This window comes from Podarcis gaigeae (assembly GCF_964106915.1).
Source record: "Podarcis gaigeae genome assembly, chromosome: 16".
NCBI classification, from domain to species: domain Eukaryota; kingdom Metazoa; phylum Chordata; class Lepidosauria; order Squamata; family Lacertidae; genus Podarcis; species Podarcis gaigeae.
Genome location: NC_139693.1, coordinates 11,413,723 through 11,426,331, shown reverse-complemented (window position 1 = coordinate 11,426,331; position 12,609 = coordinate 11,413,723). Strand labels below are relative to the sequence as shown.

The 12,609-nt window shown below is 48.8% G+C and overlaps 1 protein-coding gene across 2 annotated transcripts; it reads left to right on the top strand.

The window, feature by feature from the left end:
• Positions 1 to 2,710: 2,710 nt before the first annotated feature.
• Positions 2,711 to 11,314, top strand: POLR2G (RNA polymerase II subunit G). 2 transcript variants are annotated; one of them, XM_083716157.1, is made up of 8 exons: positions 2,711 to 2,866; positions 5,425 to 5,534; positions 7,883 to 8,042; positions 9,642 to 9,692; positions 9,863 to 9,928; positions 10,156 to 10,227; positions 10,670 to 10,703; positions 11,133 to 11,314. In XM_083716157.1, exons 1-8 carry the CDS (start codon positions 2,855 to 2,857, stop codon positions 11,144 to 11,146), a joined length of 519 nt encoding a protein of 172 aa, XP_083572283.1. In that variant the 5' UTR covers positions 2,711 to 2,854; the 3' UTR covers positions 11,147 to 11,314. The 2 variants fall into 2 exon arrangements, with proteins under 2 accessions (XP_083572283.1, XP_083572282.1); XM_083716156.1 differs by lacking the exon at positions 2,711 to 2,866 and adding an exon at positions 2,955 to 2,984.
• The last annotated feature ends 1,295 nt before the right edge of the window (positions 11,315 to 12,609 follow it).

Sequence of the window (12,609 nt, the reverse complement as noted above, 5' to 3'; positions counted from 1 at the left end):
TAAGGGACGGAAGTGGAGGCAGGAATAAATAGGGAAGCAGTATGCTGGGTGTGGAGAACATTTGGGCCCTCCAGGCATTGCTGAACTACAGCTCCCATCAGCCTCAGCAAACATGGCCAATGGCCAGAGATGATGGGAGAGTCTAGCAACATCTGGAGGGCCAGAGTTTCTGATACTGTACCTGCTGCCCTGGACTCCTTTGGGATGAAGGGCAGGATACAAATGTAATAAATAATATGCAGTGACCTGTTTATTGAGCATTCATCCTGATGCATTTGCAAGGAGGCTAGACAAAGTTCATTCTGATTTGCTGACAGAAGGTGGTATAACAGCAGGGCACGGGGAGTTTAGGGGATTGTGCCAAAGCTTGATAGAAAAGGTGGGTTTTGAGGAGGAATTTGAAGGAAGTGCTTTGGTCTTTGCCAGCTGAGATGTATATTGCTAGAACCCACCCCATTCTTGTAGGATTGCAATTTGTTTTAAACTGTGGTTAACATTTTGTTTTAAATTGTTCTGACCTGCCCTGTGATGGTATGTTGAAGGGTGGGTAATAAATTATAATAATAATAATAATAATAATAATAATAATAATAATAATAAGACAGGAGGTATCTCATGGGCATTTGGGGAGTTTCAGACATATGGAGAAAAAAGCACTTCCAGATGGTAATAATCTCTGGGTTTAAACTACCTCACAGGGTTGTTGTGAGGATAGAACAGGGAGAGGAGGAAAGCATCTATGCTGTCTTGAGCTTCTGGAGGAAAAGCAGAATATAGATGTAATAATGAACAGTGATAATATGAAAACAACAGTATGATGACATAGCTTAGTCAGTAGAGCAGGACACTCTAAATCTCAGTGTTGTGGGTTTGAGCCCCATGTTGGGGAAAATATTATTTCATTGCAAGGGGTTGGCTTATATGTCCCTCATGGTCCTTTCTGATTCTACAATTCTATGACAAATAAAAGCACACACACAAAATAAAAAGTGAGTAAAAGCAGCTGCTAAAACCAATTCGTTCCTCATTGTTTCCAGCAAGTTAAAAGCAATCAATTAAAAAAATAACACCTTGGATACACAGCTTCTGGTAACATGCAGAGAGCCTCCCTCAAAGCACAGGGAAATTACAGGTAGCTCTCATAGGGACATAGGACACTGCTGAGTCAGATGATTGGTCCACCTAGGTGCTCAGTGTTGCCAGCACGGACTGGCAGCAGCCTTCCAGGGTTTCAGACAAGGAATCTCTCACATCCCTACCTAGAGATGGCAGGATTTCAACCTGGGACCCTCTGCATGAAAAGCAGGTGCTCTGTTGCTAAGCCGTAGCCCGCCACCCCCTAAGCAAGGGAACCTATGGCTCTCCCATCAACCCCAGTAAGCATGACCCAAGGCAAGAGATGATGGGGACTGTGAGTGGCTCTTGAGAAATCTCTATGTGGGACAAGAAGCTACAGTTAGAACTGGATATGGAACAAATGATTGGTTCAAAATTGGGAAAGGAGTACGGCAAGGCTGTATATTGTCTCCCTACTTATTTAACTTATATGCAGAATTCATCATGCGAAAGGCTGGGCTGGATGAATCCCTAGCCAGAATTAAGATTGCCGGAAGAAATATCAACAACCTCAGATATGCAGATGACACAACCTTGATGGCAGAAAGTGAGGAGGAATTAAAGAACCTTTTAATGAGGGTGAAAGAGGAGAGCGCAAAATATGGTCTGAAGCTCAACATCCAAAAAATAAAAATAAATCATGGCCACTGGGCCCATCACTTCCTGGCAAATAGAAGGGGAAGAAATGGAGGCAGTGAGAGATTTTACTTTCTGGGGCTCCATGATCACTGCAGATGGTGACAGCAGCCACGAAATTAAAAGACGCCTGCTTCTTGGGAGAAAAGCAATTACAAACCTAGACAGCATCTTAAAAAGCAGAGACATCACCTTGCCGACAAAGGTCCGTATAGTTAAAGCTATGGTTTTCCCAGTAGTGATGTATGGAAGTGAGAGATGGACCATAAAGAAGGCTGATCGCCAAAGAATTGATGCTTTTGAATTATGGTGCTGGAGGAGACTCTTGAGAGTCCCATGGACTGCAAGAAGATCAAACACATCCATTCTGAAGGAAATCAGCCCTGAGTGCTCACTGGAAGGACAGATCCTGAAGCTGAGGCTCCAAGACTTTGGCCGCCTCGTGAGAAGAGAAGACTCCCTGAAAAGACCCTGATGTTGGGAAAGATGGAGGGCACAAGGAGAAGGGGACGACAGAGGACGAGACGGTTGGAAAATGTTCTCGAAGCTACGAACATGAGTTTGACCAAACTGCGGGAGGCAGTGGAAGACAGGAGTGCCTGGCGTGCTCTGGTCCAGGGGGTCACAAAGAGTCGGACACGACTAAACGACTAAACAACAACTAACCATACAGTACTGGCTATGTTCTCCCTCCAGGGTCAGAGGCAGCATATGTCTCTGAATACCAGGCTAGCTGGGCCCCTGGCCTGATCCAGCTGTAAGACTCTTCTTATGTTCTGATGTCTAGCAAACGTCTATGGAAAGAGCCGCCCCCGCCCCCGTACACCTATACACATCCCACTATGGGAGAGCCCTGTGCACCCGCCATGACACTATAGGCACTGGCATCGACCGCTGAGGCGCACGCGCAGGCGAGCAACGTTCCCTTCCCCTGCCCCGGCAGCTTCCTGTTTGCTTCGTTAGGCGGCAATGGAATCCTATCGCCGCGCAGCCAATCAGGACGAAGCTGCCTTGCAACATTTAGAACGCGCGGTGCCTCTGCGTTCCTTCCGGTCTCGAAAAGAAAAGAGAGTTGCGGACGCGCGCGCAGGCGGGCACCAAGATGTTTTACCATGTGAGTATTTTTCTATTACTGGGGAGCCTTAGCTTTTAGCTCCTTTGCTACCCAGGCACCCCACGTGGGACGTGAAAGATGTGGTCGCGGGGGCAAATGAATGATGTGCAACGTCAAGGTGGTATTCTGGCGCTTCCGTCGTTATGTAGTCTTGGAATAAATAACTCAGTCGGTAGAGCAGGAGACTCTTAATCGCAGGGCTGTAGGTTTGAGCCCCACTTGGGCAAAAGATTCCTGCATCGCAGGGGGTTGGACTAGATGATCCCCGTGGTCCCTTTCCAACTTTCCAGTTCTAGGGTTCTACGTTTCTGTTGCAATCTGAGGAGTTCTCTCAAATTTCGGTGGCACCCAGTTGGAAGAGGAGGAGATCGTGGACAAGGGAGATCAAACGCAGCGCTGGTACTTGCCGCCCTCATCAGGTGCTATGCAGCCGAGTTTTACTCAGGGTAGACCTGTTGAAATGAATGGCCCTAACCTAGTCTTGTTCGTGGATTTCAGCAAGTCTGCCCGGAACAGAACCTTCACTACCCCAGAGCAGCCCAGCACTGTTTTGTGACTGTTAGCTTAGAGTGTGTGTGTGTATATATATATATATATATATATATATAAAATGTATAGGATTTTATTTATTTATTGCAGTTATATCCCACCCCAATCATTCAGCCCGGACATTGAGGTCCAGCTCCAAGCGCCTTCTGGTGGTTCCCTCACTACAGATGTCAAGAAAATAAACAACCTTTAGAAGACATCTGAAGGCAGCCCTGTTTAGGGAAGTTTTTAATATTTGATGTTTTATCATATTTTTAATATTCTGTTGGAAGCCACCCAGAGTGGCTGGGGAAACCTCACAAGATGGGTGAGGTATTATTATTATTATTATTATTATTATTATTATTATTATCCCCTCCAGGACAAGGTGGCATATGTGCTTCTCCCCCATCCCATTTAATTCCCTTAGGCTGAGAAGCAATGAGGTCCGTGGCCAAGTGGGGATTTAACCCCTGGTCTCCCAGGCAGTGATCCGACAGTCTAACCACGAGAGCTGATTTGATCCAGCTCTCAAATCAGCCTAGATTATCAGAAACGGATCTGTCACTCCATTGACTGTGATGGCAAATGGAGTCTCCCTTGTCCACAGACATTATATCTCTGAAGCAGCTGCTGTGGTCGCACATCAGGCGGCAGTTGCATCTGGCTGGCTCCCTGTTGACATCTGGATGCTGGGCTAGAGTCAGATCTTTGGGTGGCCCAGCAGTTCTCTACTGCAATCCTAAATCTGCTTACCTGTTAGTAGACCTCATTGAAAATACTGGGGAAGGGTCACAGCTCAGAGCATTGCATGCAGACGCTCCCATGCTCAACCCCTGGCACCACCAGGTGATGGAGCTTCCTTGATAAGCCAGTGTAGTGCAGTGCTTAATTGTTGGAGCTGGGAGACCTGGGTTCGAATTTCCCCGCTCAGCCATGACACTCACCGTGTGACCTTGGGCCAACCATTGTCTCTCTACCTACTTTGCAGCAGGGCTGTTGTGGGGATTAAATGAGGGGGAGAACCATGTCCAGCACCTTGAGCCTCTGGGATATGAAAAGTGGAACATAACAGGCAGCCAATCAGTAGTAAGGTAAAGGGACCCCTGACCATTAGGTCCAGTCGTGGCCAACTCTGGGGTTGCGGCCCTCATCTCGCTTTCTTGGCCGAAGGAGCCGGCGTACAGCTTCCAGGTCATGTGGCCAGCATGACTAAGCCGCTTCTGGTGAACCAGAGCAGCACACAGTAATGCTGTTTACCTTCCTGCCGGAGCGGTACCTATTTATCTACTGGCACTTTGATGTGCTTTCGAACTGCTAGGTTGGCAGGAGCAGGGACCGAGCAACGGGAGCTCACCCCGTCGCGGGGATTCGAACCGCCGACTTCTGCTTGGCAAGTCCTAGGCTCTGTGGTTTAACCCACAGCGCCACCCACGTCCCAGAAGTAAGCTAGTGCTTCTTAAAAAGTAGCCAAGTGTGTTATTGGAATTAAGCTTGTGACTAGGTGCTGCAATGAGTCCCCATTCTGTGACAGGGCTTTCTCCCTCCACTTGCCTTCCTTTGGCTGTGTACACTAGCTGTCACAGTGCAGTGGGCATAAGATCTAATGTTGCTATCTGCTTAGTGGCTGTTGCACTAATGCAGGGGTCAGCAAACGTACCGTGCCTTGGGCCGGTGTCTCCAGTACTGATCGCGTGAAGGGAGCGCGTACCCATACGTGTGCGCACACGCTATTTCCGATGCACTTCCAGGTCGGAGGACCACCAGAAATAGCTTGTGCGCATGTGCACAGGCCTCTGACCCAGATGTGCACCGGAAATAATGATTGCACATGTACACAACACTTGCGCATGCGCACAAGCTATTTCTGGTGCTCCTCCAACCCTGCAGTGCAGTGCCGGTAAGAGCGGGCAGCGGCGGTCACCATGGGCCGGATAAATGAGTTCCTTGGGCCTTATCCTGCCCTTGGGCCTTAGTTTGGGGACCCCTGCACTAATGTCTCTGCTGTTCCACACCTGTTTTGCCTCCAGATCTCATTGGAACACGAAATCCTGCTGCACCCTCGTTACTTTGGGCCCAACCTTCTCAACACTGTTAAGCAGAAGCTCTTTACCGAGGTGGAGGGGACCTGCACGGGCAAGTAAGTGAAAGAGCAGAGTGGGATCCTCTTTCCCCGTGATACTTGACGGTGTAGATCAGCAATGGCCTGGATGAGCGTCAATAAAGCACTGCACATTTAAACCAGTGTCATCCCTGGGTTTCCCTCCAAAGAATCCTGGGAACTGTAGTTTAAATCCGATCTTTATATGAAACAATGAGGACTGATATCTTACTTCGTTTTTAGGTAAAGGTTCATAACTCAGTGGGCAAGCATTTTGGCAGCTGTAAGGTTCTGCAGACGAGGACTCTGCTGCAAAAATAGTAATGGGTCTTTGACACCACCCCCCACAACCCCACATTATTGCACCACTGCCCCCTGAGAAGCAGGATTGGATTTCTGCAATGCACTCTACACAGGGCTACCTTTGAAGGTGACTCAGAAACTATAACTAATCCAGAATGCGGCAGCTGGACTAGCGACTGGGACCATATAACACTGGTCCTAAAGGATCTTCATTGCCTCCCAGTGCTTTTCCAAGCACAATTCAAAGTGTTGGTGCTCACCTTTAAAACCCTAAATGGCCTTGGTCCAGGATACCTGAAGGAGCATCTCCACCCACATCGTTCTGCCCGGACACTGAGGCCCAGCGCTGAGGGCCTTCTGGTGGTTCCCTCATTGCAAGAAGTGATGTTACAGGGAACCAGGGAGAGGGCCTTCTTGGTAATGGCGCCCACCCTGTGGAACACTCTCTCATCAGATGTCAAGGAAATAAACAACTATCTGACTTTTAGAGGACATATGAAGGCAACCCCGTTTAGGGAAGTTTTTAATGTTTGACCTTTTATCGTGTTTTTAATATTCTGTTGAGTGGGGTATAAATATTGTTATTGATATTATTATTGTTATTATTAATAGCAGCCTGAGCCAGCATTAACTTGTGCAACTGTGACCAACAGCTTAAAAATAAATAATTCAGATGCCTAAAAGCAAAGGGATGGAAAAATTTAACTTACTTACTCCACCCCCATCGCTTAGTCACTGAGGTCCAGCTCTGAGGGCCTTCTGGCAGTTTCTTCACTGCGAGAAGCAGAAGTTACAGGGAACCAGGCAGAGGGCCTTCTCGGTAGTGGCGCCTGCCCTGTGGAACGCCCTCCCATCAGATGTCAAGGGAATAAACAACTACAGTGGTGCCCCGCAAGACGAATGCCTCGCTAAACAAAAAACCCGCAAGACGGGGACAGCGGGGAAGCGAAGCGCCGCCTTCTCCTCTGTTCCCGGACCTGTCCTGAAGGCTTGCGGTGGGAGGAAGGTTTTCCTCCCCACCGCCAACATTCAGAAGGCTGTTCTGAAGGCTGGCGGTGGAAAGAAAAGCCCTTCTCCCCCACCAGCCTTCAGAAGAGTTCCCCGCAGGGCTCTCCAAATTGCGGATAGCAGCCTGCTGCCCCTATCCGCAGCTTGGAGAGCCCTGCGGGGAAGTCCTGCAGGGCTCCCCAAGCTGCGAATGTCTGCCCCGCGCGAGGGGTGCTCTGCTTAAGAGCGCCCCTCGTGCGGGGCAGCAGGCTGCTATCCGCAGCTTGGAGAGCCCCACGGGGAAGTCCTGAAGGGCTCCCCAAGCTGCGAATGTCTGCCCCGCGCGAGGGGTGCACTGCTTAAGAGCGCCCCTCGTGCGGGGCAGCAGGCTGCTATCCGCAGCTTGGAGAGCCCCGCGGGGAAGTCCTGCAGGGCTCCCCAAGCTGCGAATGTCTGCCCCGCGCAAGGGGCGCTCTGCTTAAGAGCGCCCCTCGTGCGGGGCAGCAGGCTGCTATCCGCAGCTTGGAGAGCCTTGAGGGGAAGTCCTGAAGGGCTCCCCAAGCTGCAGATGTCTGCCCCGCACGAGGGGCGCTCTGCTTCAGAGCGTCCCTCGCACCGGGCAGCAGGCTGCTATCCGCAGCCTAGGCAGCCCTGCAGGAACTCTTCTGAAGGCTGGCGGCGGGAGAAGGGCTTTTCTTCCCACCGCCAGCCTTCAGAAGGCTGTTCTGAAGGCTGGCGGTGGGGAGAAAAGTCCTTCTCCCCCCGCCAGCCTTCAGAAGAGGTCCGGGGACAGATTGTCCCCGGACCTGGTCTGAAGGCGGTCTCCCTAGGAACGCATTAATTGATTTTCAATGCATTCCTATGGGAAACCGTGCTTCGCAAGACGAAAAACTCGCAAGACGAAAAAACTTGCGGAACGAATTAATTACGTCTTGCGAGGCACCACTGTATTTGACTTTTAGAGGACATCTGAAGGCAGCCCTGTTTAGGGAAGTTAATAATATGTTGCGAGCCGCCCAGAGTGGCTGGGGAAACTCAGTCAGGGGGGTGGCATATAAATAATAAAACAATTGTTAATTATTTCTCCTCCTTCCCAGATATGGTTTTGTAATCGCTGTCACTACCATTGACAACATTGGGGCGGGTGTGATCCAGCCTGGGCGCGGCTTTGTCCTTTACCCGGTCAAATACAAGGCCATCGTCTTCCGGCCTTTCAAGGGCGAAGTGGTGGATGCGGTTGTGACTCAGGTGAACAAGGTGAGGTGAAATGTCTTGGGCCACATCGGCACCATACATTTAAAGTGCTATAGCTCCGCTGTATACAGTCGTGGCTTTCCCCACAGATTCCTGGGAAATGGAATTTGTTAAAGATGCTGAGAGCTGAGAGTTTTTAAGAGGCCTTTATTATCCTCACAGAGTTCCCAGAGTACCGTATTTTTCGCCCTATAGGACGCACTTTTCCCCCTCCAAAAATGAAGGGGAAATGTGTGTGCGTCCTATGGGGCAAATGCAGGCTTTCGCTGAAGCCTGGAGAGCGAGAGGGGTCGGTGCACACCGACCCCTCTTGCTCTCCAGGCTTCATGGACCTCTCCGCAAGCAGCGGGAGTACTCCCGCTGCTTGCGGAGAGTTGCCTGCATGCCGAAGCCTGCGCGCGCTGAGCTCAGCGCGTCCAGACTTCGCGGACTTCTCAGCACGCAGCGGGAGCCAGCGCTGGGCTCCCACGGCTTGCAGAGAGCTGCCTGTTTGGGGGCTGGAGTCGGGGGAAGCTCGGGCCTCCCCTGCCCCAGCCCCGTGCCTGGGGGAAAAATATTTTTTTCCCCTTTATTTCCCCCCAAAAAAACTAGGTGCGTCCTATAGGGCGAAAATACGGTAGTTTAACAATCATTAATAATAATAATAATAATAATAATAATAATAATAACAACAACAAATCATAATTTGTGCTGGTCCTGAGGGTTAACTGTGAGGTCCGAGTCCAGTCTGAGGTCGAGGGTGCGGTATGGAGGCTGTCCGAAAAGCTGAAGCTGGGTCCAAGACAGGGTCGGGTGAGGTCAGGAACTCTGGCAGAAGAGCAGGACAGGGTGCAGGCAGGAACAGGCTACCAACAATGTTGCTCCCGCAACCTGGAACTGGGCTTGCTGGCTTTTATCTGTCCCGAGGCATAGGGCGGCCCCGATCCACAGGTGACTCGCCTCTCCTGGCCTGGAGGCGAGCACTCCTCCTGCAGGAACTTAGTTCCCTCCGCCTCTCTGCCCTGAGCCTCTGCAGCTCAGGAGACGCTGAAGGGTTACTGGACCCAGAAGCAACCTCACCTTCCCCTGACGGGGCTGAGAGTGGAGCACCTGCAGGCAATGGGTCCTGCAGCACCTCAGGAGCCAGAGCAGACTCAGCTGGTGCCTGCACCTGAGGATCCAGCACAGGTGAGGACCCTTCAGGCTCAATCCCCAGCCCCGGCTCAGCTGGTTCTGGAGGCGGGGACTCCTGTGCAGGCTGGGATTCCTCAGGTTCAGCCTCTGAGTCCGAATCCCAGGCCATCACATTATTATTATTATTATTATTATTATTATTATTATTATTATTAATCCTCATTCCCAAAGAATTCTGGGAACTGTATCTGTGAGGAGAAAATGGCTGCCTAACAACTCTCTGCACCCTTGAGAAACCACAACTCCCAGGATTCTTTGGGGGGAAGCCATGCCGGTTAAGAGGAAGTCCTTTTGCACTGGAGGGTCCCTCTGACTCGCTTTGCCGACGTCTGCCCCCAAGTCCTGGCCTGCCGTTCCTTGTGCGAATGCCGACATACTTTCAAGATGGGGGTTGCTTGAGAGTGATGTTCTTTGTTGTTCTCTTACCAGGTCGGACTCTTCACTGAAATTGGGCCCATGTCTTGCTTCATCTCGCGACATGTAAGTGCCCTAGGCTTGGCGGGGGGATGAGGGGCAATGTCTCAGCGGCTTCCAGAAGGGCTGTGAGGGTGTCAGAGAAGGCTGTCCATCCTCTACCACAGAACCATCAGCCCATCTTCCCTTTCACCTCCCCTCCAGCCGCTCATATCCCCTCTTAATTCTCTTTGCAGTCCATTCCCTCTGAAATGGAGTTTGACCCCAACTCCAATCCTCCGTGCTACAAAACTATAGATGAGGTAAGTCATCCTCTCCTTCGAACCAGTTCAGAGAGTGGCTTTGCCTACCATCTTCCTCCTCCGTCTCTCTGTTGAGGATGGGGACAAAACTCGCATATGTTGGCTCTGTTGTTGGCTCTGGCGCCACCTACTGACTGGCTCCCTGCCCTCTGCCCTACCATTCCCCAGTGGGCACCAGCCAGCCATTGAGCACAGCCCTTCGCTGTCTCCTTTCCCCCTCAACACAGGATATTGTCATCCAGCAAGACGATGAGATCAGGCTGAAGATTGTGGGTACCCGTGTGGACAAAAACGATATTGTGAGTTGTAAGAGTATTTATTTGCACCCTGACTTTTTCAACCAAACGATTTTTGAAAGCAGCTTACAGGTAACAATAATACAAAACAAAAAACAGCAGTTCACACACAGACACTCACCACCCTCCTGGCTCAGAGGCAGTGTGGAGTAGCGGTTAGAGTGCTGGACTGAGACCTGGGGGACCGGGGTTCAAATCCTCACTGGGCCATGGAGCTCCCCTTGGGCCAGTCACTGCCTCTCAGCCTAGCCTCGCCTACCTCTCAGGGCTGTTGTGAGGAGAACATGAAGAGGAGGGAAAGGGTGTATTCCATTGCAAATGATATTCTTAAGGGATGCTTTTTTTTTATTTTATTCTTAAATGTTCTATACCGCCTCGGTATAGTTTTATGAAAGTGTGAGTTATAAGTAAATGAAGAATAATGTTTTAAAAAATTATTTCGCAGTTTGCTATTGGGTCCCTCATGGATGATTACCTTGGTAAGTTCCTGTCTTTTCCCAGCATGGTGGATTGCAAAAGCTGCTGTTTTAAAAATAATTGAATTATTCAAGGTGTGGGGGGGACTTTAAAGGGGGAAGGGGGAGCTTGAACGATCACTAAGGGTTAAAGTATAGCCAGGCTGTGTGATGGGATTATCTTACCACTACAGAAGTGGGGGGCCTATTTCAGCTTGGGGGGCCACATTCCCTCTGGGTAATTTTCTGGGGGCTGCATTGCCTGCGCTGGGTGGGGTGGGAGGCGAAAGTTGGTGGAGCAATGGCTAGTTTCTGAGTGCATGCCCACCCACACCCTCGGGTGACTTGTGCTTTTTTTGGACATCATGCAGGTTCAAACCACAATGGGAATTCATTACTGTTGCACTTTGGGGTCGGTGGGCTCATGTCTCCCCCTCCTGCTTTTCCCCACAGGCCTTGTTAGCTGAAGTAACCCGTCCCTCGGCTTTATGCGGAAGATCCTGACCTGTGGCTTCTAGGAGTTGTATTTATAACACATGAACGCCATTTATCCAGGACTGCCGGCAGCTGGGTGATGAAGGCTGGACGGATATGACCCCCTCCCTTCATTAAAGGGTTTCTTGTTCTGTGTTCAAGTGTGCCTCCTCCGTGTTTTTTCCTTCCTCTTCCCTGCCCACCCCCTCCAACCTCCTTTTGTTCCCATCCTTTCCACATGGGGTGGGGCAGGATAGGAACGCAAGAAACTGCCACCTAGCTCCATACTTCCTACACTGACTGGCAGGCAGTCTCTAGGGTTTCAAACAGGGAGTCTTTCCCTTTTTATTTTTTAATTCATCTTTATTGATTTAAAATATCATCTTACATATACCTTACAAATAAGGACAGCAAAATTAAACGCAAAAATATAAAAGAAAGAAATACAGTAAATAAGGATAAAAAGCAGAGTTAACAATAAGAGATGAGCATTGACTATAACATCCTGTCTTTTCTAATAAAGTCTTCTGAAAGAAACTTCCACTCATTCTCACTATACTTTTCCTATTGTCTTAATTTTATCACACAGTTTGTTTTATAACTTTTCCTGTCTATTTTCCTAGTATATTTACTCCATTTGTTTATGTTTACCATCATTACTACCCCAAAATTTCTTTTCCTGAGTTATTTCTACAATCTTTAAAATTACAAGAGTTCTTAAAATCCTGCCAATGTTTCAATCTACTTATAATACTTTTGTTAATACATAATGAACATTTTCCATTCTGCTTTAAACATCTTGTCATCTTGACTTCTGAGCTTCCCAGTTGATTATGCCATTTCAGGTTAGTCCATTAACTTGGTCTGCCAGTCTTCTTTGTTTGGGACTGTTTCTTCATTCCATCTTTGGGCTAACAATATCCGGGCGGCCGACGTAGCATACGTAAACAAATTTCTCTGATCTTTGATATCTCTTTACCTACAATTCCTAGTAAAAAAGCTTCTGATTTTTAGTAAAGGTTGCTTTAAATATTTTTTTTCATTTCATTGTAAATAATTTCCCCAAAGTTTTTTTACCACCTTACATTTCCACCGCATATGATAAAAAGTACCTTCTGTTTCTTTACATTTCCAACAATTATTTCTTCTTGTTCTGTACATTTTTGCGAATTAAACCGGGGTTAAGTACCCCTGGTACATCATTTCCATGTAATTTTATTTCAATAAAGTACATGCTGTAAATTTCAGATCTGTCTTCCAAAACCTTTCCAATCTATCATTTGTAATGGGGCTTGCCATGTGGACGAAATCCTTCGGTTTTCACTGTAAACGCAGCTTTTCTATTGGGTACAGTCTCCGTTGAAAAAATCCTTCAGTTTCCACTCCATTGAAGAAATCCTTCAGTTTTCAATTTTTAAAGGCGGTTGTTGTAACGAGTCCAGTCGTGATTGACTCA